Source organism: Leishmania major, chromosome 4 (assembly GCF_000002725.2).
Source record: "Leishmania major strain Friedlin complete genome, chromosome 4".
NCBI classification, from domain to species: domain Eukaryota; phylum Euglenozoa; class Kinetoplastea; order Trypanosomatida; family Trypanosomatidae; genus Leishmania; species Leishmania major.
Genome location: NC_007245.2, coordinates 427,655 through 453,151, shown reverse-complemented (window position 1 = coordinate 453,151; position 25,497 = coordinate 427,655). Strand labels below are relative to the sequence as shown.

Genomic DNA, 25,497 nt, shown 5'->3' with positions numbered 1-25,497 from the left:
AGCCGTCATTGAGCGGGACACCGTTGTTGGTGCCGCAGGAGGCTTGATTCCAGGTCCTAATCCGCATGGCAGCTGTGCAGCTGCGCGGTGCACACGAAACGGGCGTGGGGGCATTGGCTGCGCCTAGCAGTGTACTGTGGAAAGAGAAGATAATCAACATCCCAAACCGAAGAAGAAATGATACTGGGCTCCGTTACCACCCAGCTTTCGACGCTACGATGGACTGACGTGTCGCCACCCCTTCCCATCCGGTGCATGCCGATCAGTGGAAGAGCGGGCGTCTCTCTCTCTCTCTCTTCGCTGGTCCCGCTTTGTCTCGAGCGAACGGGTGGCGATAGCCTCTCTCACACATGTTGCTCTGTTCTGCATGCAATGCACTGCCCGCTCTGCTCTTCCTCCTATCGTTGCCTTTCCTTCCCCTGTCTTCTTCGTGCTGCCCAGGGTAGGTTCGGGTGCTCAATCATCGGCGCACTGCGCAGAACGCTGCCCCTCCTCCTCTTTTTCTCTCTATCTTGTGCTCACATAGGCAGAGCGGGACGTGTTCAGCATCTGCAGACACCGTGGCACCTTCTGTTGCATTTTTCGCGTACACAAAGCAACAACAGTCACGTGAGAGACTGGGGAAGAGCGCGGGAGGTGCGTCGCAGGCAGCGAGTCACGACCTCTTTTTCCCCCTTTTTTTTCGTTGCGCCTTCGGCTGTCTCTGAGTCGACTCATACACATACACATACACACAGGCGCAGAGACGGCCGCGTTCACTGACGCACGCATATACATCCCCACACACTTATACATACAGGCACATAATCACATAGTGGTCATCCTCGCCACTGTCCCCCCCCCTCCCCTCCCGCCCTTGCTGTGCCAGCGACACGCAGGCTTGATGGCAGGTGACCATCGGAGATCCGTGAAACATACATTCGAATTGCCATAGAAACAGTTGACCACATCTCTGCCCTTCCCCCTCCCTTCCTCTGCCACGCACGCCTTGTGGGCAAGGGGCGTTTCTTTCTTTTGTTGTTGTTGCTCTTCGCGTCGCTGCTGCTGCTGCTCTTCTCTGTTTTTTCTCGCCTCCTGGTTGTGCTTTGGGCCTCAACGGCTTTCCTTCCGCTACGCAGCGTCTGCTTCACTGGTCTCCTGCCACCGGCAGCATCCCCCCTCCCTGCTCCTCCTCCTTCTGCAGATCTGGAGGCTCTGTCTGTGCTTCCCTCCCTTGTGGTGTAGTTGTTGTGTTCAAAGCCGAGTGTTTCCCTTGTTGTGTGCCTCCGGTGAGACATGAACGCGATGTGCTTGAGCTCCTACAGCGCCGTGTGGTGGCGCCCAGGAAAGACCGGCTTCATGAATGTGGTCGGCACCATCTCTCTCACAGAGGTGCCAAAGCAGAAGTCCTTGGTTAAGGGTGCGGTTGTAGCTGCCCCGATCGCGCTGAAGTGCGTCAAGCAACCAGAGCAGGATTTCGTTGTGTGGCTGGGATGGAAGGGGTCCAGAAACTTCAAGAAGAGTGGAAAAGGCCTGCACAAAGTCCTCTACGTCTGCACCACCGCCACGCACTCTGGCGTCTTCTTCGCTCACCACAGAGGCAAGCGGCTGGGATTTGCGCTCATCGCGCACGATTCGCGCAACCCGCAGAAGTTGAGTAGCAAGCCTACCCTCTACAAAAAGGAGCTGTCTGGCTTGATGGCGGATGTCTTGCACGATGGAGAGAGAACGAAGACAACCACGAAGGAAGGACAGCTAGTGACGGTGCGGCAGGCGGTACTTCGCCAGACCCTCGAGGGGCACGTCCTCGCAGCTGTTTTTGTCAACCAGCGCGGCGATGTGTACGCGGTGGTCGCCCACTTGGCAAAAAACACGTGGCGCAAGTGGAGGATGGAGGCTGCAGTCGGCTCCATGCCGTGCATCCACGTACCAGAAGGCGGCCGCGACGTGCGGTTTGTGCACTGCGACATAGACGCGCCTGTCGATCACACCTCCGCCGTTGTCGCCCCTTCCCTTCCCTTGGCTCTCTCGACGTTCGATCGCATCTCTGCGAGCAGCGCCAACTTGTCGGCGCAGGTATCGGCCACCGTACCGCCTCTCCTGTGTGTAACAGTCCGTGAGGTCATTCTGCCGACGCGCGGCTCCGGGGTTGCGGCGGTGCGAGTCTTTCAGAGTCAATGCGTCGAGCGCGTCAGTGGCGACGTCCGGGTGATGCCGCAGCCGTGCCTTACCCACGTGGATGAGGCGACAGCGGTGTACACTGTCGTTGTGTTGGGGGAGCAGTCCAGCTGTCTCCTGCACATGCGTCACTCGATGTTCGGGTCGGAGCTGATGACGAGCTGCGCCACGGTGGCGGGGTTGCATCGACCAATAAGTGCATGCACGCTCTCGATTCCGAGCCCGCACCGACCTCAAGGTGCCCGGGTCTCACTGGTGTTGAGCGATGACATGAGGGTGTACTGCTGTGAGCACTTCGGGCAGGTAGTGTCGGTGTCGCTCAGCATCGACGGCGCGGACTGCTCCATGTTGATGCTCCCCGTGCCACTGGCGAAAAAGTCGTCCAAGAAAATGACGACAGCGATAACACTGCCAGCGCGGCTCATACCTGTGAACAACGAAACAGAGGTTCTCTGCACTAACGGGACTGTCGGGCTCTTCTTGCGCGTGACGTCCGCTGCTTTTAGCGAGGCGGTGCCGGCACCACCCGACCTGGCGGTGGAAGGCGGCACCGGCGAGACAGCTGGCCGCGGCATGGCAGGAGAAGCTGAAGTCGGAGCTGCAGCACTGCGTCTGTGTTTGCAGTCGTTGCAGCAGCTCTCTGTGCGCGCTTACCACCACGACCTACCAGATGTGTTCTTTCGCCATATCCTGCCACACCTGCGCTACGTGGGTACCTCGCAGCAGGAGGTGATGCTGATCCAGCGCGTGTACGAGCAGCTGCTGCAGATGGCCGAGCCGATCCGGGAGCCGGAGTGGAGCTATCTCTGGGCACTCACCTCCCTTCTCCAGAAAGCCCTCGTGAAGCGTGGCAGAGAGAACCAACTGCGGTACACTGACGCGTTCTTTCTGCAGCTGGCCGACACGTACCGGCAGAGCAGCTTTGCCTCTCCCAGCGGGGCGGCACTCGTAGGGGATGGTGTCCGGGCTGTGGTGTCGACAGAGGTGCAAGACGTGATCGCCGCACCGACGGCGACCGTTCCCGCAGAGGCGATGTACGTCCTCGATGGGTTGGCGGCAGGTGTGGCGCCGGTGGCCTTAGCCGAGGAGATTGTGCGGCGCATGGTGAACACCGAAACCCTTTCGAACGGTACCTGCGTTGTGGCCTCTCAGGCCGGCGTGGCAGACTGCGTACACTGCATGGGATGCGTGCTCGTGGCGAGCTGTCTAGACCTCAGTGTGTTTGTAATCGCTGACGAGGTGCGCGGGTTGCGTGTGTCTCTTCAACGACCGCAGGTTGGCGTGTGCGTCGCGATCCAGCCGCACACTTTCGCGAGCCAGAAGGAGTTCGAAACTGCGCTGGGCTTGGCAGGCGATCTCCTCTGCGTCTCCTCCGCTGACGCGTCATTTCGGCCCGATGTAGCACTGCTCACGCTCGGCATTGGGGGGCGGCAGCATTGCCTGAACGCCTTCCTGCAGCTGTTTTCTCCCGTGCTGCGCCACGCCGTGGATGCTTTGACGCCGCTTTCCAGCAATCGAACTTGGTTTGAGGAGTGCGTCGCCACGCTGACGCAGTCGACCACCGAATGGGTTGCCAGTCTGCTGCGCAAGGGCGGCAGCGACAGCTTCACCCTCACGGCGACTCTCTGCCACATGTTGTGTGCAGCGCAGCGCGGCGTGGATGCCGCCTTTTTTCGGAGTCTGTCGCACACCCTCTCCGAGGAGTTTTGCACCACCGCGCTGGTAACCATCCTCTTCCACCAGACAGAACTGTTGCTGGCCGCTATCCAGAATTACGCCTCGGCAGTGGCTGCCTGCATCTCGACGAAGAATAGTGAAGCCGAAAAGGGCGCCAACTGGCAGGCGACGGACGTGGGCCGGATTCGTCTGCAAGCGGCGCTGGCGCAGACATCTGCCTTGTGGGCCCAGATCGACTCCCTGTCTCCCTACCGTGTGCGTGATGTGGCCGAGAGCTACCGCATCTCCGCCAGCATCTCATTGGCGTCTGCCGCCCGTGCGGCGTCTGCTTCGACAGAGGGGACAATGGTATCGCGCACGCTGGTTCTGTGCTTCCGCATTTTGTGCCTCGTGCAGTACTCGATGGCGGCCGAGGAAGACACGAGCCTGTCAGTAAGCGCTGAATCGGCTAGTTGGACGACGAGCGATGCCGCTGTAAGGGACTGCCAAGGCGTGCTGGAGACTCTCTACCTGATCAAGGGCGGCCCATTGCCGCTCGAGTGGTTCCAGTGGAAGTTTATGTCATCTGTGAGACGCGCAGCTGCCATCAAGCCAACGTGGGCACCGTACCTAGTGCGCCTGATGCAGCTGTCGAATGTGCATGAAAGCAGCAGCGCGGCGCTCAAGCGCGACTTCTACACCCTACTGGACACCCTGCAGAGCCGTGGCGCGTCTTCCACAACGACAGCGGAAGAGGGGGATATGCAGAGGGCTGTTACAGCGGCGGAGTCTGCCGTTGGCGCTCTCGCAGGCCAGGCAGAGCACCGCGATGCAGCGGCCGGAGCGGAAGGCCGTAGCCCGGCGCTATCGATGAGTACCGCTTTCTTCATCTTTTCCCGCCAGCGCGACGCGTCGCTGCCCGACTGGAGTCGTTTGTACTCGTTGCCAGAGCGACGTCACCTTTTTGCTGCCACGTGGGTCGACGCACTGTGGACGCTGGAGCGTATACCCGATGCTCTTGATCGTGCTTGTGCGGCAGCTCTAGCTCGAGTCCAGCTCGCGGCATCTGAGGTGGGGACGACGGGACAGGGTGGGGACCAGCCGCCGGCGCTGTCCGAGGAGCTCGCGCTTCCCCTCTATGCACATATCTACCGATTGCGCCCTCCGGTGCGGATGCACGCAGTGATAGACGCGACACCGGCGGAAAGCGACGGCGCGTATCTCTGTGTGCAGCAGCGCGTGGATCGTGCCCAGCAGCATGAGGAGGCCCCGCGCGAAGCCATCGCCACCCCCGAAAATGCTACCGCAAAGCCACAGCATGAAGATGCACAGGTGGCTGTCGCACCCGCTGTAGACACAGCGACATCTGCGCCGCTTCCCTCGTTAAGCGCCGAACCCGAGGCTGCGGTGCGCACCGGCACGAGTGAGGCGATGCCGACGGAGCAAGCCAGCAGCGCCGCAGACGCGGGCGCTGCTGCTGCTGCTGCTGCTTCTGCTGCGGTAGCGGCGCCAGCTGCACCGGCGGTCCCGACGCGGAGTGGTCTGTACTCTCCAACCAGCGTGGCGTGGTGGGACACGCTAGAGACGACACCAAGCCGTCCTCGCGCGTTGGACGTAAAGGTAGAGTGTGCCACCGCGAACTCCACGTCTCCCGCCACCGCCGACGACAACGGCGAGAGCTCCGACTCGGCCACGACGTACACCACATCGGCCAGCAACTATGTCGACCCGGTCGCCACGCTCGAGTCATTTCACCGCTGTTGCTACGCGAGAGGCGGCAGTCAAACGGCGGCGGAGAGTGTCGGTAGCAGCTGGAGTGACTCGGAGTGGCACCTCTGCAAGCACCGGTATGCCGCTGCCCGCTCGCAAGCGCAACACAGAGCAAGAAAGAGGTGCCGCTGCTGCGGCCGAGCGATGCGCGTCGACTACCGCGGCCGCTCGGCCGGGAGGCGAGGCGAGGCTGCCGACGATACTACGCCAGTGCGCGTTCAGTGGAGCGGGACGGCGAAGGAAACAACTGCACCGTATGTGCGGTCGCCGCTGGTCACCGCGAAAGTGCCGACAGCCGCTGCGGCGCGGCCAGCTCTACTGGGCTTTTCGGCTCGCCTGCAGCCCCCAGAGGAGCCGGCGACCCTCCGCGCGCAGCCCGCGCGAATGTCACTGGCGGCGCCGTCGCCCAAGGCGACCCCGTTCTCCCTGTTGACCTTTCCCTTCGCGTCAAAGGGACAGCAGGCGTCGCGAGTGCGGCTGTACACATTAGACGGCGACCGCGTCCGCTACGTTGATGGACAGGGCACGGTGCCCCTGCAGACCACCAGTCGCCCCGGCGTGGGCGCCCTGCTGAATGTGCCGCCACTGCCTGCGACGAGTGTGTTTCCAGCTTGTCGACCGCTCGTGCGTCTCCCCTCGCAGCCTGCGCCAGCGCAGCTCGAGCATCGTGACACGCGAGTGCCATGTGCAGCAGAGGCGGCGCAGCCGGTGCGGTTTGTCGAGGTGGGGCATGCATATCCGCAAGTGCCGCGCCCACCGGCCGGGGTCGCTCCACCGGCAGTGGATGCTGCCACCTTGCAGGCTACCGCCACGAGCGCACCTGTGCCCGTTCGTGCCGCTGAAGCGATCGCCTTTCCCTCTGTCGGTGTTGCGACACCAGTCGCTACCACATCTGCACCGCCTGCTCCGGCCACCGTGACTCCACTGCCGGCGCCAACGGCTCTTCCTATACGCGCCCCCGCTGTGCTGAGCCCTGCGCAAATGAGCGACTTCCGCCGCTACACTGACAACCTGCTGGCTCGACAGACTGGAAGCACACCTTTACACGCCGTGACGACTGCATCTGTTCCGGCTGCAGCACCTCCGACGGCAGACCGCCCCTCCACGGCCCCTGCAGTGACAACTGCTGTCGACAGTGCAAGGATAGCGCGGCTGATCCAGCAGCAAGAGGAGTTCCTCCGGAAAGCTGAAGCTATTATGGAAAAATGCAGGGCTGAAAAAGATGGCTTCTATCGACGGGTCGAGGAGACCCTCTGCAGCGTCACCGCGGCTTCCCAGCAGCGTCATGGACTGAGCCCGGTGGAACAGGCGCAGCTCGTGCAGAACAACATCAAACAACGCAATGAGCTTCTCGCCCTCAACCACCAGCTCCTGGAGAGGCCGCTGGCCGCCGCCCGTGCCGGTGGCGAGGAGCCGCCAGTGCCCACCGTATGCTCCGCAACCTCTCAAGCGGCGCCGCCAGGTGTGACTGCCACCGGTGCGACCCAGACGCCGCCGCAACTGAGGGAGAGCGTTGGCGTGCCATGGGCGGCGACGGGCGGCTCCGCTGCGTCCACAGCTGCTGCCGCGGCTTTCCAGCAGCGTCATGGACTGAGCCCGGTGGAACAGGCGCAGCTCGTGCAGAACAACATCAAACAACGCAATGAGCTTCTCGCCCTCAACCACCAGCTCCTGGAGTTGCAGCTGGCCGCCGCCCGTGCCGGTGGCGAGGAGCCGCCAGTGCCCACCGTATGCTCCGCAACCTCTCAAGCGGCGCCGCCAGGTGTGACTGCCACCGGTGCGACCCAGACGCCGCCGCAACTGAGGGAGAGCGTTGGCGTGCCATGGGCGGCGACGGGCGGCTCCGCTGCGTCCACGGCTGCTGCAGCCGCCGCCCCTGTGCCACCATCCGCGATCTCGGTGCGGGAGCGCGAAGGAATGAAAGATATTTTGTCCGACCTACAGCGACTCAACGCGGAGCTCATGGCAAGCAGCGCGTCGGCTGAAGCCATGGACAGAGCCGTTAAAGAGACGCGTGAAGTCATCGAGCGATACGAGCGGAACAAGACAGCCGAGGCACTCACGGCGGAGGGGATCGCCCTGATATCAGCGATGCGCCAGCGCACTGCTGCAATTGAGCGACAGCTGGCGGAGCTGCCGCAGAGGTTCGAGGAAAAGGCCGCCACTGACGCAAAGAAATCCTCGAGTGTGTGGGCGTCACAGTTGTCCGCGGCCAATACAGTCGAGGGCTCACCGGCAGACGCTCCACCTGCCGCGCCGCTCGCATCATTCACGTCGACGACGGCCGTGGTGCCGCCGTCCTCGTTGCATTTCACAGCGCAGGCCGGGACATCAGCGGGGTCGGCAGAGGAGGCGCTGCTCTCACGGGACTTAACCCAGCACTTGCCGTCGAGCAACCCACTCGGAGCGGTATCGCTCTCTACCTCCATGCCTCAGACAGCGAAACCGCCGCAGCCGGGGCGGGCGCCAGGACCCACAGCTTCAGTGCTAACTGCACCGGTCGTCTCATACGCAACACCGCGCGCCTCCTCCATGTTCACCTCCGTTTCCTCTGTCCCCATCGATGAGCCGACAGTGCTTCGGTCCGCGACGCCGAAGGGGGCGTTTCCGCCCAGTGCAAGTTTTCATGCTGAGCGGGCTGCCGGAGGTGAGGTGCCGAGTCTGCATGTCTGTGAAACAGTGGAGTGCACCACCGTTGACCCTCCACGAGACATGCCTTCCAACGTGAGTGCACCTCGAGTGGCTACTCAGCTGGGTGATCTGGGCAGTTTGTTCGTGGAGAGTGGTGGTCGGTACGAGACCCGGCGTAACGCGAGCGCTGCTCCATCGCACACGAGAGCAGCAGCTTCTCCTCGACGCAGGGTGCCGGTGCGCTCGCCGGCGCCCAAGCCTCACGCTGGGCAGCGACGCTTTTCATCGCCCGCACAGGCGCCGGGACGCTGTCATCGCAAGCATGAGGAGCGCTACGCCATGTACCGAGCGACGTCGAGGCCAGCGAAGGTGCGCCCAGCAGCTACCGCCACGCCTTATGTCCCTGCCCCGGGCGTGCCTTTTACGCCGGCCCCACGTGTGTCGATTGGTAATGTCTTCGTGGATCGACAGCAGAGCAGGCTCATGGCTAGTATTGCTAAGCGCATGCAGCAGCTAGAGCAAGATCTCTTTACGTAAGCACGCACATCCCAGTGCGACTCGAGCTACATTGATCGTGACAGCGAAAGCGGGGAGGGAAAGGAGGCAAAATGGTGACTGACATCATGACCGCCTATGTTCTTGATGATAGCGTCGCTCTTTTCGGTCGTCTGGAAACCTGAGCACCCCTCCCCCCTCATCCTGTCCCTTGAGCGCACGCAATGACAATCACACACGAATGTGCTTGGCCAGCTCCCTCCATCTTCTCTTTGCCACTTCTCCGGCTGCGCTTTGGCCACTACGCCTGTTAAGCGGGGCGTTGAAGTGGAGCGACTTTGGTGCGGAGGTGCGACATGCTTGAGCGTGTGTGAAAGAGCCGTTATCTTCCCCTGTTCGCAAACCGAAAATGGCCTGGCATCCGTGGCGAACGCCGAAACCGCCGGCCTCTCCTTTGGTTCTTGTTTTTCAACGTGCCCCGCTCTGCTTAGAACGTGAACCAGACTCGACGCTACGCCGCCGGCCGCCGGCCCATCGGAGCACGGCCTCTGCCTCGAGCTCTCCTCCTCCCCCCCCCCACTCGGCCCTCGCAGCCCCCCTCTCCCTCCCCCTCCGCCCCCACCAGTAGGCTGCGAGGGCCGAGTGGGACGCGCTCAAGTCACGCTGGCGCTGTGCCCCTTGTATAAATCGTGCAAACGCGTCCACCGTGGCAGCCAGCTCCGACGCAGCGCCGTCCAGCGCTTGAGCGCCGACATGGGGAGCGGTGCACCGCTCTGGGCCTGTCTAGGCGGTAGAGGCGTCGCCCTCTCACCACCAGAGGTGGCTCGGCACCAGCAGAGGTCGGGGGAGGGGGGGGGGCTTCTTGGTTTCCTCGCAGAGCGGGCACTGGACCCTGTGATACCACGCTGAGTTGGACCCTTCGTCATCAGGGTATAGAGGCAACCGAACGAAATACGAGTGCCACTTCACGGCGCCGCCTCTGCGTGCACGCACGTGACAGTACGTCCGATGGGGCAGCAAGGCTTCTGTCCTTCCTTTCTCTGTGACTATCGTGTCGTCTCTCCGTGGCTAGACTCTTCGATGTTGCAGATGGCCATAGTTGCCGCCGCCTCCGTGCGGATGCGGGTGTGTGTCAGTGACGCCCTCCGTGTAGCTCTGTCTACACTGATGTGTTTGTGGGTGCACGTTGTACGCAATGCTCCTACACCCTATCTCCGTCTGTGACGCTGTCCTGTAGGTCCCCAACCCCTTCCCCTACCCACCACCACCACCTCCTTGTCCTCCCTTTCTCTCTACCATGTTCCCTATGCCCGGGTGCTCCTCCCTCTCCCCGTACACGAACCCCCCACCCCACCCCAACACACTCACACACACTTGCGGAGAAGTTTCAGTTCTCCCCCTACCACTATTCAACCCTTCCTCTCCCCTCCTGTTCCTCATTTCTGTAACCACCAAGCTCGCCACCTTTTCTCTTTCTGTGTGTTTGCGCGCGCTCATCACTTCACCATTCCACTCGCTCGCTCTCTCAGATACAACGATACCACGTAGGATCACGGTCCCCCCTACCTCCCCCCCCCTCCACACACACACTCTTACAGCCTCCGTCAGCAGCGCAGGAAGTGGTCTCTTGGAGATCCACGACACATACACACACACACATATACACACACACACACAGACACACACACACACACAGACAGACAGACAGACAGACATATAAATATAAATATATAAAGGGAAAGGAGAGCGGAAAACAAAGAAAAACAACCAAACAAAGGAATAAAACGCGCGGTAAACCCTCCTCCATCTGGACTTTCCTCTCTCTCTCTCTCTTATTGTTTGACGTTCTTTTACCATCTCTCTTGTTGTGTTGGATCTTGAGACATACCCGCAAGTTTGCACGTGAGTGGTGTGTGTGTGTGTGTCTCTCTCTCTCTCTGCCCACGACTCTCTCACCGAGTGTACCGGAGTTTTGTTGAGCGTTTCCTTTTTTGTGCGTCTGCGTGTTTCTGTGCGTTCGCCGTCGTTGTGTTTTGTTTTGTTTTTATATTTGCTTTGAGTTGTTTGTCTGTGTTCTTCTGTAGTTGTTCGCCCCCCCCCCCCTCCTCTCCCCTCCTCCACCGCCGCCCGTGACACCTCCCTCCCTCCCACGTTTTGATTTGATTGTGTCCCCCTCCTCTTCTTTGTGCGTTGTGCGTTACACTTCTCCTCTCCTCTCCTCTTCTCTCTCTCTTCTGACCACCGCCTTGCTCTCCCTCTCTCTGCCTGTATTGCGATTTCGCATTCGCGTGGCGTCGACACTTTCCTCCTCTCATTCTCGTGTGTTGCCGACTTTTCGTTTGCATGTGTGCGCGTGATTGTGCGTCTTGTCTTTCCCCTATCTCATCTCACTTATTCCTTTCGCCTTTCCTCTCCCCCTCGCACACTTACACCCACACTAGCGCCCCTCTCCTCCTCCTTCCCACCCTCTAATCCTCCCCTCCCCACCTATCCCACTGATAGACTGAGGTTTCAGCCGTCAACACGTCTTTTCCCTGTTTCACCTCCCTCCCCATCCTCTCCCGCTTTTTCCCCTCTCCCTTTCCGTGCCAGCCACCGAGTTGCGTGTCTGTGTGATCAACCTCGTCCTCCTGCTCGCCTGCGTCTTTCCTCCTCCTCAACGGACATCTCCTCAAGCGCACCTTTTCGTTGCCTTTGTTGTTGATAAGCAGAAGGCAGTAGATTTGTGCTCGTCTTCCTTGCCTTCCCCTTCCTCCCGCGTGTAGCTCTGATCTGCGCTGGCGCTTGTCCTCTCCCCCTTCCTCTGTCCGCCCGCGCCTCTCATAGCCTCGTCGCTATCCTTCCTCTGGCACGTGCATCTCATGTACGGCCAGCAGTTCGTGCCCGGTCAAATGTACGGCCAGCCCAACATGATGTCCTACCAGCCTGGCGTGCTGTCTCCTCCCATGTCCACTGGGGTGTCTGTGATGCCCAACTACGCGCCTCCTTACCAGAACGGAATGCCGCCGGGTTCGGTGCAGCAGCAACAAGGTCAAGGCCCGGTCCAAGGTCAAGCCATGCCACAGACGCAGCCGCGGCCGCGGAACAACGAGGTTGGCAATACCAGCTCCGTCATTCACATGCGCAACGTCACCCCCGAAGTGACACAGCTTAGCATTCAGAATCTGGCCCAGAACTTTGGCGACATCAAGCACATCGTGATGCTGCGCCAGATGAACCAGGCTCTCATCGAGATGAAGAGCCCCAAGAGCGCCGAACAGCTGGTGGACTTCTTTAAGGAGCCCGGCTACGCGGAAATCGATGGTCGCCGCGTGTACATTCGTTTTAGCACCCACCAGAACCTTACGGCGACGCAGCACGCGACTCGCACCCTGCTGGTGTCCATGTTCAACACGCAGTACGACGTGTCTGCCGCAGCGCACATTACGCCAGAGATCGTGTACCAGATATTTGCTAGCTACGGCACCGTGGAGCGCATCGTGGTGCTGCCCAAGAACGAGAGCAGTCAGTGGAACCACAACCGTGTTCAGGCGCTCGTCCAGTTCGACGCTCGCGAGTCCGCCGAACACGTGAAGAATATTTTGCAGGGCCAGCCTGTCACCCTCGGCGAGACCATCACTTTCACCCTCGACATTCAGTTCTCGCGCATGGACGAGATCAAGACGACGAACCCAACGACGTCGCTTGTCGTCGATGATGAAGGCGCCCACCGCCCCGCTGGTACGATGGACCCCGTGGCGATGAATGCAGCGGCGATGACGACCACCGGCATGTATCCGCCGATGGGGTGGAGCTGAGCGCTCCTGCGTGCATTCCGTGGGCTACGGCAGCAACATGATCATCATGGACGCGAGGTGCACATAGGGAGAATGCTGAATGGGGTGCGCATGGATGCTCGAGCGTGTAGACATCTTGGAGGCCGGGACCTTTTCCCTCTGTGTTGGTGTTGTCGAGTGGGCGAAGGAGAGCGCGTTTGTAGATATGTTTGTGTGCCTGCGCGTGTGATGCGTGCCTGCGTGTCTCTCAAGTGGCAAACGGACGCGCGCGGCGTCAAGACACGGAGGCGAAAGAACACCAACCCCCCGCTCGTCTCCATTTTCCTCCTCTTTCGTAGAAAACACCATTACGAGTCTACTCGCATCTCTCCTCCTGTTTGGTTTCGTTTTGTTGTGCCTGCACGTCTCACGACGTGCTCTATTTTCTCCGCCTCGCCTCGCCTCTCTCTCTCTCTCTCTCTGTGCGTGCGCTTGCGCTTTCGCACTTGCAGTGTTCCGGTGAGGTGATTGATTTGTATTGTTAGCTGCAGCGTGCACAACCGCTTTCGAGCATCTCCCTGCATTTAGAAACGATCGGATTGGGCGTCCTTCTCTCGCCATGGACTGCGGATGCAACGCGCACCGACACCTCCCCGCCTCTCGTGCCGATTAGGTTTGCCGGTCAGCCCTCAGGTTGCTGCCATGTGCTCCCCACCTTTGCGCCCTTCATCGTTTCCATCCGCATCTGGCAGCCATACCTTGCCCACCCTCCACCGTTCGCCTCCGCCCGATGTGTGGATGATGGCGTCTCTCTCTTTTGGGGGTCTCGTCGCACATCGTTTTTCTTCTTTTTTCTTCCCGTTGTGTGTGTGCGTGTGTGTGTGTGTGTGTTACGGTATCTTGATCTGTGTACATGATTGTGTGCTTGTGAGTGTAAGCGTCTTGATGTTCTTTGTTTTGCTCCTCGTGTTCTCTTCCTCACCTCCATCCGTGCTGCCCTTCATTCCGCCCCTCCTTCTCCTCATGCCTGCTTTCTTTTTCTGGTATGGTCATCGCGTTGGATAATGCTGGACGCGCACACATACACGCACATATACAACTCCCTCCGCCTTTCTCTCCTTCCCTCTCTCTCTCTCTCTCTCTGCAGCTCTGTACCGATTCTTCTCTGACCCCATCCCCGCTCAGCACAGGCGAAAACATACACACACACACACACATATATATATATATATATGCAGAGATGTAAACTGAGATCGGAGCCTACAGCCATGTGTGCCTATGCGCTCACGTAAACAGCAAGCGGATGGAGAGGAGGATTGCGGCGGTAAAGACGGCTCTCGTTCTTCTCGTCTTCGTCTGTGTATGCCGATGCGTCCGTGCATGCATACCTGCGCGTGTGTTGATGTTGTTGGTCTTGTCTTCTCTCGGCCTTTGGTAAAAATACGAAAAAGGAAAACAATGTATGTGCTCTCGGCTGTCGATTTCCCCCCCCCCTCCCCTCTCTCTACCTCCCTCCCCTCTTTTCCGTACACCGCCTCCCCTCCCCCTTCCCACTTGCGTCCCTTCCTTCTGTGCGTGTGTGTGTGTGTGTGCATAGCGTCTGACGATGCTTCGTTTCTTGTCCTCGTTTTGTCCGTTGGTGTACCTCTTGGTGGATGCATTGTTTGCCCCAGCACTGCACCTCCTCCTCTGGTTTCCTCGTCTGCCCCTCCTCCCTCCCCCCTCTACGTGTGCATGTGTTCGGTTGCGTTCTCTGTAGCTCCCTGCCTCTCTGCTGGTCTATATTGTTACACCCCCCCCCTTTCCCCCTCTTCGTCATTATGTTTTGTTTCCTTGGCAGGGCAAGGTCTCTCCTGGTACACCCCCTCCCTTCCTCCCTCCTTCCTCTGCCCTCGACCCTCTCCCGGCCTCCCTCGTCCCGGAAGTCCCCCCTGCCGCCTCTTTGCCCCTCACTCGGCATGCAGAGAGGCGATCATTTCGTTTTTGTTGTTTTGTTTTGTTGTTTCTTCCTCCGTGTTTCCATCGCCTTTTCCCTCTCTTCCGCTCCCTCGGTTGCACACGCCAACGTGATAGAAGAAACAATCAGCTGGAGCGCACGGTCATGTTGACAGGAAACAGGAGGTCATGTAGGTGGCTTCAACCGTAGCGGTGCTCGGAGTCATGGGAGTTTGCGAGGAGAATATCAGCACGATCAGAGGTGGTGGGCGCATGTACAAGCGTACACGTGTGTGGCCGAAGGGGCCTTCAAGAGATACAACAGGGATGTAGACGCATTCACACCACGAGAGAGGAAGCTCATGTACGAGGGAAAATGGAGGGTCCTGTGGCGTATGGCTCCACTGCCGTGCCCTCTGATGTTTATGGTTGGTAGGTGTGCCGCCCAGGCCTGCTTCTTTTGGCGTTTCTTCTGTCGCTGTTCACGCACCGGTCGCCGTTGCGCGCTCGTCTCATCGCATCTACCGTTGAGAAGGTGTGGGCAACCTCTCCCTCTCCTTTCTCTTCTCTACTCCCCCACGCCTCCATCACGTCAGTACCTTCACCCCACCCTCCTTCTCGGAGCTGTGTCGCCTTGCTCTCGCTGTTTTGCACTCTTCGGTTTTACTGTCACGAAACGTCGCCCCTCCCCCCTCCACGCACGCACTAAGCAGAAAGTAGAAGAAAAGAGTACACGCGCACGCACGCAGAGGGAGAAAGAGAGAGAGGAACAGTGGAGATATGATCGACGTCAACAACAACTAAAGCAGAGCTCAATTCATGTTCCGCCTCTTGATACAATCCCTCTCCCCGCGTGGGTGTGCGTGCGCATGCGTGTCGTTGTTGTCGTGGTATCCTTGCCTGGTATCCCTTGCTCCTCTTTTGTCCCCTCACTGTGTTTAGGTACACTCTTCTTTCTTTCTTGTGTGTGTGTAAGTGTGTGTTGCGCTCTCTTTCTCCCCTCTCCGTCTCTCTTTCTTGTGTTCTGTTTTTTCTTGTGTTGTGGTGTTTCCTTTCTCCTTTCTCCCTATTAACTGTCTCCCCCCCCCTCTCTCTCTATCCCTGCGGGGGGTCTCCTTAGCCGCCCTCTCCCCTTCCTCCCCTCCCCCCTTCCCTCCCCCCAAGCACTTCGTACATATACGCCGCGCACAGACACACAGACACACACACACACGCACACACACACACACACACTTACACATAGAGAGAGAGAGATAACCACACAGAAGACAGAGAGTGTTTTCTTCCTTTTTCCTATAACCCCCCCCCACCACCGCACACACACCACTCCACCCCACCTCACCTTTGTGTGTGTGTTTTTTTTTTCTCTTGTTTTGCCTCTTTTCAGTGATTCCACACCCTCGTGAATGGGCATGGCTAACGCTTGCGACGAAGCGAGGCGCAGGGACACACGAAGTATATTGTCATGTATGGAGAGAGGGAGAGGCGGGACAGAGAGAAAGCAACGCAAGAGGGCATCGCATGATGTAGGCCACAGACAAGAAGAGTGAAACGAACTGTGTTGCTGCTGCTGCTGCTGCTGCGAGGAGGCAAGCAGAAGAAAAAGGAAGCGGATAGGGGGCATCTCAATGTATCCGTCTCTGTCTCCTCTCTTACCTCTCCTCGCGCGGTCGTGCCTGCGTCTCCCGTCCCCCATCCCTTCTTCTTTCACTGAACCACTCTCGAACGGCCCGCTAACGATGGTACTCGGCATCCCCTCCTCCCCTGGCATCACCCGCACACACGCAAAATGCCCAACCATCTTTGTTTTGTTTTGGTTTTCCGGGCCTCTTCCCCCACGACCCCCTCCTTACTTGCTGTCTGCCTCCTTCCTCCCCCCCCCCCTCCCCCGCCAAATTCCCTCTGCCCTCGCTCTTTCTCGGTTGCTCGTGTCTTCTTGTCTTCATCTTGTGCTCTTCCCACCACAGCGACGATGCCTCATGGTGACGTCTTGGCCCCCCCCCCCACACACACACACCGCTGCAGCGCCGAACCGCATGCGCTTATTTTTTGTTGTTGTGGTGGTGGTGGTGGTTGTTGTTTGCATTGTCGCCGCCTTCTTTGCTGTGCTGGCGATTGCGTCCCTGGCTCGTCTCTGACGCGTGCGCGTTGGTTTCTCTCTTCTTCGGTTGTGCGTGTTTGTTCTTTTGGCTGTTGTTTCTTTTCGTCTGCGTGCTCACGTCTCGGTGGAACACACGAGGCACAACATGGACGCATAACCCCTCCCCTCCACCCAACTGATATATACATATAGATAAGAAGGGAGAAGAGGAGCTGGGCCGACTTGGAGGCACTTCGAGGGCTTGGGAGGCTCTTTATGCGTATGAGGATAGTAGAGCGCCACAGAAGACTGATTCCACGTGCGACTGTGCGTATGTGTGTGTATGCATGTATATGCAAGCCATGTGTGTGGGCTCACCAGTTCTCTTTTCGGGCCGCGAAGCGGCAGCACCGGTTACGATGGCCCGCCCAACTAGGCAGAGACAAGTGAAGATAGTGGACAGAACAGACCTGTGAGACCAGGGAGTGCGTTAGCTGAAGCGAACATCTCTCGAGTCTTCCCTCTTTTCTTTGTCTGTTCTGTCGTTCTTCAGTGCCCGTCCGGTTCCCGTTGGGAGGCGGCGGCTGAGGGAAAAACAAAACAAAACGTGCAGAGAGAAGGGCCGCCTCTGCTGTCTGTGTTGGTGTGCGATGTTGTGTGGATGTGCTTTCAAGTGTGCGATGTTGTGCGGAGCTCTCCTGCTGCGCCTGCTGCCCTGGTGTCTCAGTCCTTCTTGCTCTCTCTCCTTGTTCTTTGTGTGTTTTTGTTTGTTTGTTTGTTTTTCGGGGGAGGGGGCGCTCAGCTAACGTTCTTGACTGTGCGTATGCTGGCAGCGAGAGACACGGAAACGAGGAACAAGCTGAAAAGCAATGTATGAGCTGCTCTCGCACACTCTCTCCCTTTCTCTCCTGTCTGCCTTCTCTGCACTCATGCGCACATGTGTGCATCTACATGTGTTTCTCTCTGTTATCCGTGTCTGTACACCCCCTCCCCTCCCTCCCCTTCCCACCTTCTTTTTCCCTTTCGCGTGCGTGCGTGCGTGTTCGTGCATCTCCTCCAGCTCTGTTTGCGATCTACTTTGCTGTATATTCCCGTGTCTGTCCGCGACATGTCCTCTCTGCACCGCCCCCCCCCCCTCCCTCCTCCCTTTTCTCTCTCCTTCCTCATCCTTCCCTCCTGTATCAGCTGGTGTTTTCCTCCGTGGCTCTCGCTTGCCCGGTGTGGACGAGTGGGTGAGAGAAGACGAGGAGGGTGGCCGCACCCCCCTCCCTCCCTGGCACGCAGAAGGAACGCGAACCGACGAGGGTGCGCAGACACCACGGTGCGAGCGGCAAAGAAGGCGAAGCGAAACATTGATGGAGCGAGGTGCGCATCAAGAACAGCATCGGAAGAATCACTGAAAACTTGAATGGATATATTTTTTTCCCCGTCTGGCTGTGTGTGTGTGTGTGTGTGTCACGCATTCGAGTTGGTGACGATGCTCAGCAGAAAACTGTGAACGCTCCTCTTTTCAAGGACCAGAGGACCAGGAGCCACATAAAACGACGATGGAATGATGCTGCGGATTCAATGCGGCATCGTGGCGGAAGGCGTACTCCTCATCCCTCTCCTCTATTCTGTTCCTCGACACCACGATGGTCATGTCGCGCTGCTTTCTCTCTCTTTCATGGCGTGTGCTAGTCGGCGTATACGTGTGTGCGTGAGGGAGTGTGTAGGCGTCTGCGTATATCGCAGGGTGCGCGCAGACGTGGGCGATTCCTGCCCTTTCAGCTGCACGTGTGCGGAAGAGGGGAAGCTGGAGCGAAGAACACACAGACATGCGCCAAGGAATACGAGCGGGGGGCGGAGGGGCAGCGAACGTGCTACCTGGGTGCGCTACGGCCCTCCCTCCTCCCCACACGCCCGCATTCCCTTGCCAAGGAAGGGTGAGGGTGAGAGCAGTTGGGACAGATACCCGCGCACGAACACTCAAACGCGCGCGCAGCAGCCGCGTTGGTGGAGGTGCCTTCTACCTCTTCCTCTGGTGCACGTGAGACGAACCGATGCGCGCTTCTGAGTAGACTCATTTTGTGTTCGTTGGGTTTTGTTTCCCCTTGCCGTGATGGTCTCTCCCTGTCGTCTCTGGTGCGCTCGTAAACGCCAGCGCTGCATCGCCCGTCCGCTCCCGGGTCACTCCCCCACCCCCTGTCGCTTCTCTTCCCCTATCGATTCTTGCGCCAGAGACTTCACTGATGGCACGCACATGCAATGAAACGAGCCCCCCCCCCTCCCTCCTGAATGTGCATGTATGCGTGTTCCTTGTGTGTGTGTGTGTGTGTGTGTGTGTGTGTGTGTGTGTCTGCCCCCCCCCTCTTTCCCCGCCACCCGTGTTGTCCCCTCCGTTATCATCGCCGCCGCTCCCCACCCCTTTTCCCACCTTCCTATGCTTCGTACGTGCTTGTTTGGGCTTCCTTTTATTATTAGTAGTATTATGTGTGTTTGTTTTGTGTGTGTGTGTGTACGTGCCAAAGTGCTCTCTCTCTCTCTCTCTCTGCGCGCACCTCTGTCTGAGTAGGTCGTCGGCATTTCGTTGTGTTACTTTGTTGTTGTACGCTGGCTGTTCTCTTTGTTGTCTGTTTCGCCGTCTGGTGGCCGCGATCCCCGGCTTGAGAGGGTCAGAGAGGAAAGGAGCGAGAGTGTTGTAGGGGCACTGTGTGCGGACCACAACAGTTATGTCGAGGATGGCACTTTACAGCCTCTGTCCTATCGCTCTTTCCCTCTCTCGATGTATGTACGTATGGCTCTCGTACGCGCGCGTGTGTGTTTAATCTCTCCTCCGACGGTTTGTCTTTGTTTGGCTTGCGTGTGTCTGCGTCTGCCCTTGCACATCTCCCTCTATCCCCTCTTCCTCAGCTCTGTGGTTGTTGCTCTGCGTACGCTGCATGTGCGTGTAGGTGTATGCTGCTTTCGCACTCACACACACACACACACACACACACACACGCACGCACGCTTTCCACTTTGGTTGTCTCCTTATTATAGTGGAGAAGGAGGGCGGGGGATGTTGTCGCATACACGCGTGTGTCTCTGTCGCTGCCTGACGAGCCGCTGTTGGTTGTAACGGCCGCCTGCGAGTGTGCTGTGCTATGGTGGGCGTCATTCCTTGTCTCTCTCACTCCCTCTAACGTTTTCGTGCCTCACGTTGTGTGATGCCGAACTCGTCGCCGTTCTCGACGTTGTGTGTTTTGTTTTGTTCTTTGGCTTCTGTTCCGAGCTTCCTTCTTCCTCCTCTTTTGGACGCATGTGTGTCTGAGTGTGCGTGTGCATTCGCCTCCGTGCTTCGATGGTGTCGCTGTTGACTTTGGCTGATTCGCACCTTCGCTTCCGCCTCTCCCTCGGCCGCCGCCTCGCGCGTTTTGGCGTGTTCGGCTCCCGGGCGTCCGTTGGTCATGTGCTCTCCGTTGTTTGCTGGCGGCGTCTGTACTTGTCATTCCTGTCCCTCCCCCATTTTGGCGTGTGTGTCTTCGCGCGCACCCCCCCCCTCTCAGTTTCATGTTTGACCAAGAGAGCGATGTGACACACACACGCTGTGTACGGCGTCGCGTGCCATGCGCGGGTGCGCGTGCAGCAAGGGCAGCAGATAGAACGAGAGCTTCCCCGAGCAGTTCCTGTTGCCGAGCGCATTGTGCCTGCGTGTCACGTTCTCCCGCCGGCTCTCCCACGCTCTGCCTTACTTGTCCCCCCTCCCTCTCTTCCTCAGTTCGAACGACTACCCTGCTTCCTCTACAACGTTCTCCACAGCACAACGATGTCACTGGCTACAAGCCTCTTCGCCTGTAGTCTCGTTCTCTTCGTTGTGTGTGTGAGTGTGTATGGGCGGAGGGCTGTCCCTCTCCGCCGTGATGACGAGGGGTCCAACTCAGCGTGGTATCACAGGGTCCAGTGCCCGCTCTGCGAGGAAACCAAGAAGCCCCCCCCCCTCCCCCGACCTCTGCTGGTGCCGAGCCACCTCTGGTGGTGAGAGGGCGACGCCTCTACCGCCTAGACAGGCCCAGAGCGGTGCACCGCTCCCCATGTCGGCGCTCAAGCGCTGGACGGCGCTGCGTCGGAGCTGGCTGCCACGGTGGACGCGTTTGCACGATTTATACAAGGGGCACAGCGCCAGCGTGACTTGAGCGCGTCCCACTCGGCCCTCGCAGCCTACTGGTGGGGGCGGAGGGGGAGGGAGAGGGGGGCTGCGAGGGCCGAGTGGGGGGGGGGAGGAGGAGAGCTCGAGGCAGAGGCCGTGCTCCGATGGCTGAGTCGGCGCATTGCGGTACCACGTGTGCAAAGCTGCTCGGCACCGCGCGATGGGCCGGCGGCCGGCGGCGTAGCGTCGAGTCTGCGGGCGACTGTGTGGGTTTGTGCCTCTGGGCTGTGCGTGTGAGCGAGAGGGCGACGCGAAGAGTGGCAGCCGCTGAGCGAGCGAGCAGGTGAGAGTGCGGGAGCGAGAGTGGACGCCTTGAAATCCAGAGTCGACGACGACGACAGGCGCACCTCTTCGTTTTTCTTCTGTTTTGCGTTCTGTTCGCTTTTGCCACAGCGTGCACACACGCAGAGAGACAGACAAATTTCAGCATGCGCACGGGCACGAGCCCCTCTCCGTTATGGCATCGCGTGCCACTGGTGGCACATGTGCGTGCTCTGTGTCCTGACGTTGCCTCCACGACGACACAGGCATATTGGTCAGGAAAGAAAACGAACGAACCGCAGGCGACTCAGAGAAGCAACGCCAGGACCCCCTGAGGCCAATGCAGACACCAAAAATCACAGTGACCTTTCTCTCACCCTCCTTCTTGTGCGTGCGTGTCCGTCGGATCATCTCTTTCCCTCTTCCTGACCTTCCTTTCGCCCCCTCAATGGTTCACACCCACACATCACCGCCACCTTCACAACCACTCAGCACCAAAAACCAATCAGGGTGTGGCTCCCACAGACACCACCGCCGCCACTGCTCTGTGCACGCGGGCGTGTGGTTAGGGGCACCGCAGTTAGCCCTATGGCACGTGCCCAGTTGCAGCAGGGGCGCGCAAGAGCGAAGGCACATGTGCGAGAAGGGGGGAATGGGATCGGATGGGATGGGATGGGGGAGAGAAGTGTGGCCTTTTAACGGGGGGGAGGTCGAGGAGGAGATGCGGTCGGACTCTCGCCGAAAGAGCGTGCGAGAGATGTCTCGACGTCCCCGCTGCTTACGTCTCTCACACGCGGACTCTTGGACCTCTACCCACACACACGCGCGCACACATGTTCCAAAGGCTCTCTTACGTGTCAAGGGGTGGGCAGCGGTGTACCCCTCTCCTTCCACCCCTCCCCCTCCTTGTGTGCGCAGAGTGAAGAGGAGGGAGATGTGGGGCGGAGGGAGGCTTATGCTACAACGGACCACGGCAGTCTCCAAGGGCGGTGCTGACCCCGATGAGAGAATCCCTGCTTTCATCCCTGTCACGCGGGATACAGCGCCTATGCGCCTCTCTGTTCTCTCGGCCACCTCCTGGGGCACACACACACACACACAGGCACACGCGCATCTGCGCCCCTCAACGCCTGCAGTTGCCAACACCGCAGCACGGCAGTACCACGCTCATTTACGCCCCACTGCCACCACACATAGTTGCGCACGCAGCACTGGCACAGCGCTATGGTGCCCATGCTGCCAACTGACTGCCTGCGGGCATACGTCGCTCTCTCCGTGTAGGTTCACCGGTAGGTCTTGCACACGCACCGACTCACGAACCGCACCCAGCAAGTTCACCGCTGCCTCCGGCTGCGCGAGGCCGGGAGAGTACAAGGCCGTCTGCGAAGACTGTGTAACGACGACGGTAGCACGAGAGATCAAGGACACGTTGTACACGCGCCACGGCGTCAACGTTCCCGCCACCGGCAGTCCGTTGGTGATCGATATGGGCTTTAACGTTGGTCTCTGTCGCATGTTAGTGCTAGAAGTGAATCCGCAGGCCGTCGTCCTGGCAGCCGAGCCGATTCTTCGCCTGTGTGCGGTGGTAAAGGAGAACGCGGCACGCTACAGGCAGCGCGTGTGAGTGGAGCAAGTTGGCGCGTCGACCGCATCCGTGACCGGCGCCGAGTTCCTTGTTGACCAGCGCGTGGAATGCCACCCCTCGCTGCACGCAGCTGTCGGTCATGGCCCGCGGCAGCGTCGCCTCGGGCAAATTGCCTGCGCAACCGACCCTGATCCTGTGCTCGCTGCTCGAGACACCTGCTCTGCAGTGGATTGTCACACTCCTGCTCACGCCAGCGCTGGTACTGCCCATTATCTTCTTACTCGCGTCTCCGTCAAAGTGGAGGCGCGAGCAGTGCGGCTGCGTGCCTTCTGCCGAGCTCCTCGAGCAATCAACGTCCCCCAAGGCAGCCGTTGCGATGCGTCGCTGTGCTACAGGCGGGCCAATCGCTCCGGTGAAGGGGGACGTCGAGGGGCCCGAGTAGGACGTTCTGTAGGGCATTGCCGATTCGGAGTGGCGGCACATCGAGCAGCTGGTCGTCGAAGTGCACGGTTTTGAGGGCAGAGCGCTCCGTGTCGAGCAGCTGTTGAAGGCGAAGGGCTTTCAAGAGGCGCTCATCGCACCGGGGGGGGGGGGGCATCGCGTAAGGAGCTGCGCATCCACTCTGTCTTCCTATGTGCACCCCGCAGGTGGAAGAGGCGTAGAGCGGCAAGATGCGGAGGAACGACGCCCGATGCCAGTCCCAGCCCTTTGCATGCCCCCAGACTTGTCTCGCTGAGCATGGCACTTGTGCTCGTGCATCTGTGCACATCGCTGCTCGGGCAGCTCCTCATCATGAGTGGGCTCGTGCCCGTCTGTGTCTCTGGCCGTTTACAGCAACGCCTCCGCTGCCCCCTCTCGCTCACGCCTTTGCTAACGCAGTCCATCCCTGATGGCTCCAGAGGGGGCCGCCGTGTGAGTCAACGAAATGTAGACGATCACAACGAAGAGGGCCGAGGCGCACACGCTCCGCCCTCTTCTGCCGCTGCCGCTGTTGTACGGCATCGCCGTCCTATGCTGCGAGGCACTCATGCATGTCACTGTCTGTTGATTTGTGGGGCTTCTCGCACCGTCGCTGTTCCTGCCCCTGCCTCCGCCGTGGCGTTTCCACGCGCACGCACATACCCTCTGCTCTGTGGAGGTACCTGTTTCGCTCGTTAAACTACTCCCCCCCCCCTTCCCCCCCCCCTCCCCACACACACTGCCTTCACCGCTCCTCTGCACTCAGACGCACACGCGCAGTCTTGTTCTCTCTCCATCTCTCTCTCTATATATATAACCCCCCCCACACACACACATACGTGTGTGCGCGTGCGCCCCTGTCTCTTGGTAGTTGCCTCCTACTCGTGGTTGCGCATCTACCACCACGACCACCATTCCCGTGCTCCTTTTCGCCGATTTCTTCTGTCTTGTTCCCATCGCGGCCACCGCCCCCGTCTGCTCTCACGCTCTGATCCACACGCCTATCACTACACCAGTGTCGGACTCGGTCGCCTTGTTGGTGTTGCACCCTCACCCCCACTCCAGCCGCCGTCACACCTCCTTTCCATATTCCACCCTCAGCTCTCCTACCGCAGCCGCGGCCCTCTTGCTCAGCATGGACGTCAGACGCACCCCCACTCCCACTACTCTCACCCAGTACATCATCAAGAGCCAACCGCCGCACAGTCGTGGCGACTTCACGCTCTTGATGATGGCGATTCAGACGTCGGTGAAGGTGATTGAGAAGAACATCCGACGTGCTGGCATGAAGGGCATGCTGGGCTACATTGCTGGGCAGTCGGCGAACGCGACGGGCGACCATCAGGCGAAGCTGGATGTGATCTCGAACATAGCGTTCAAGGCGTACCTGCTGAGCTCCACCAGCGTGTGCGTGCTCGGCAGCGAGGAGGAAGAGCAGATGATCATCGCCGAGAGCGGCCGCCGTGGCGACTACCTCATCTTCTTCGACCCTCTTGACGGCAGCAGCAACATTGATGCCAACGTCTCCGTAGGCTCTATCTGGGGCGTGTGGCGGCTGCCCAAGGACACCACCATAAACAGCGTCGAAGACGCCAACGCCGTGATCCGCATGCTTAAGGGAACAGACATGGTTTCTGCCGGGTACGCCGTGTACGGCAGTGCCACGAACCTCGTGCTGACGAGCGGACACGGCGTGGACGGCTTCACACTGGACCCCAACATTGGCGAGTTCATCCTGACACACCCGCACATCAGCATCCCGAAAAAGCGGAGCATCTACAGCGTCAACGAGGGCAATTACGGCAAGTGGGAGCCGTGGTTTAAGGAGTATATCGACTACCTCAAGATGAACAAGACAACCCGCTACAGCGCGCGTTACATCGGCTCCATGGTCGGCGACATCCACCGCACGCTCCTCTACGGCGGTATATTCTGTTACCCCAAGGACGCAAACCAGGTGGAGGGGAAGCTGCGCCTTCTGTACGAGGCCGCACCGATGGCGATGATCGTGGAGCAGGCAGGCGGGAAGGCGGTGGGCAGCAACGGCCGTATCCTGGAGCAGTCCATCACTCGCCTTCATCAGCGCACGCCGGTCTACTTCGGCAGCCGCCAGGAGGTGGACCTGTGCATGGCCTTCCGCGACCGCAACGTGAAGACGGAGGCACTAGCACCGACTTCCAGCAAGCTCTAAAAAAAGAAACGACAACGTTTTCGCAAACGACACCGGCAGCCAAGGGTGCGTGCCCGCGTGCAGGCGTATCCGCGCCCCGTGCGCACCCTTCGCGGAAAGCAGCCGCAAACGCATATCCACACGCACGCGCTGCGACGCATCGTGCTTAGCGCCAACGCTTAAGTATCCGCCGTCACCACCACGCCGCCCCCCCCCTTCCCCGAAAGAGGAAAGGGAGAGCGCGCGCGAGCATCCAAACAACTACGCCTTCCGTTTAAGCCGGTGTATGTGTGCCGCTTCACTCGCCAGAGTGCGCTTGAGTCGCCCCGTCTCCCTCCCGGCGTGCGACATCCGCGAGCGTACGACTCCATCCCA

The 25,497-nt window shown here is 59.6% G+C and overlaps 3 protein-coding genes and 1 pseudogene across 3 annotated transcripts, besides 1 other annotated feature; all 4 read left to right on the top strand.

Annotated features, from left to right (window-relative positions):
* Positions 1–1,275: 1,275 nt before the first annotated feature.
* LMJF_04_1180 (conserved hypothetical protein) lies at positions 1,276–8,751 on the top strand (the record flags this gene model as incomplete). The annotated part of the gene is made up of 1 exon (XM_883536.1): positions 1,276–8,751. One exon carries the CDS (start codon positions 1,276–1,278, stop codon positions 8,749–8,751), a length of 7,476 nt encoding a protein of 2,491 aa, XP_888629.1.
* A 2,819-nt stretch (positions 8,752–11,570) lies between these two features.
* On the top strand, positions 11,571–12,506 carry LMJF_04_1170 (putative RNA-binding protein; the record flags this gene model as incomplete). Its single annotated transcript, XM_883535.1, has 1 exon — positions 11,571–12,506. One exon carries the CDS (start codon positions 11,571–11,573, stop codon positions 12,504–12,506), a length of 936 nt encoding a protein of 311 aa, XP_888628.1.
* Positions 12,507–21,842: 9,336 nt separating this feature from the next.
* LMJF_04_1165 lies at positions 21,843–23,220 on the top strand (annotated as a pseudogene).
* Positions 21,843–23,220: a sequence feature.
* Positions 23,221–24,087: 867 nt separating this feature from the next.
* FBP (uncharacterized protein) lies at positions 24,088–25,143 on the top strand (the record flags this gene model as incomplete). The annotated part of the gene is made up of 1 exon (XM_883534.1): positions 24,088–25,143. One exon carries the CDS (start codon positions 24,088–24,090, stop codon positions 25,141–25,143), a length of 1,056 nt encoding a protein of 351 aa, XP_888627.1.
* Between the last annotated feature and the right edge of the window lie 354 nt (positions 25,144–25,497).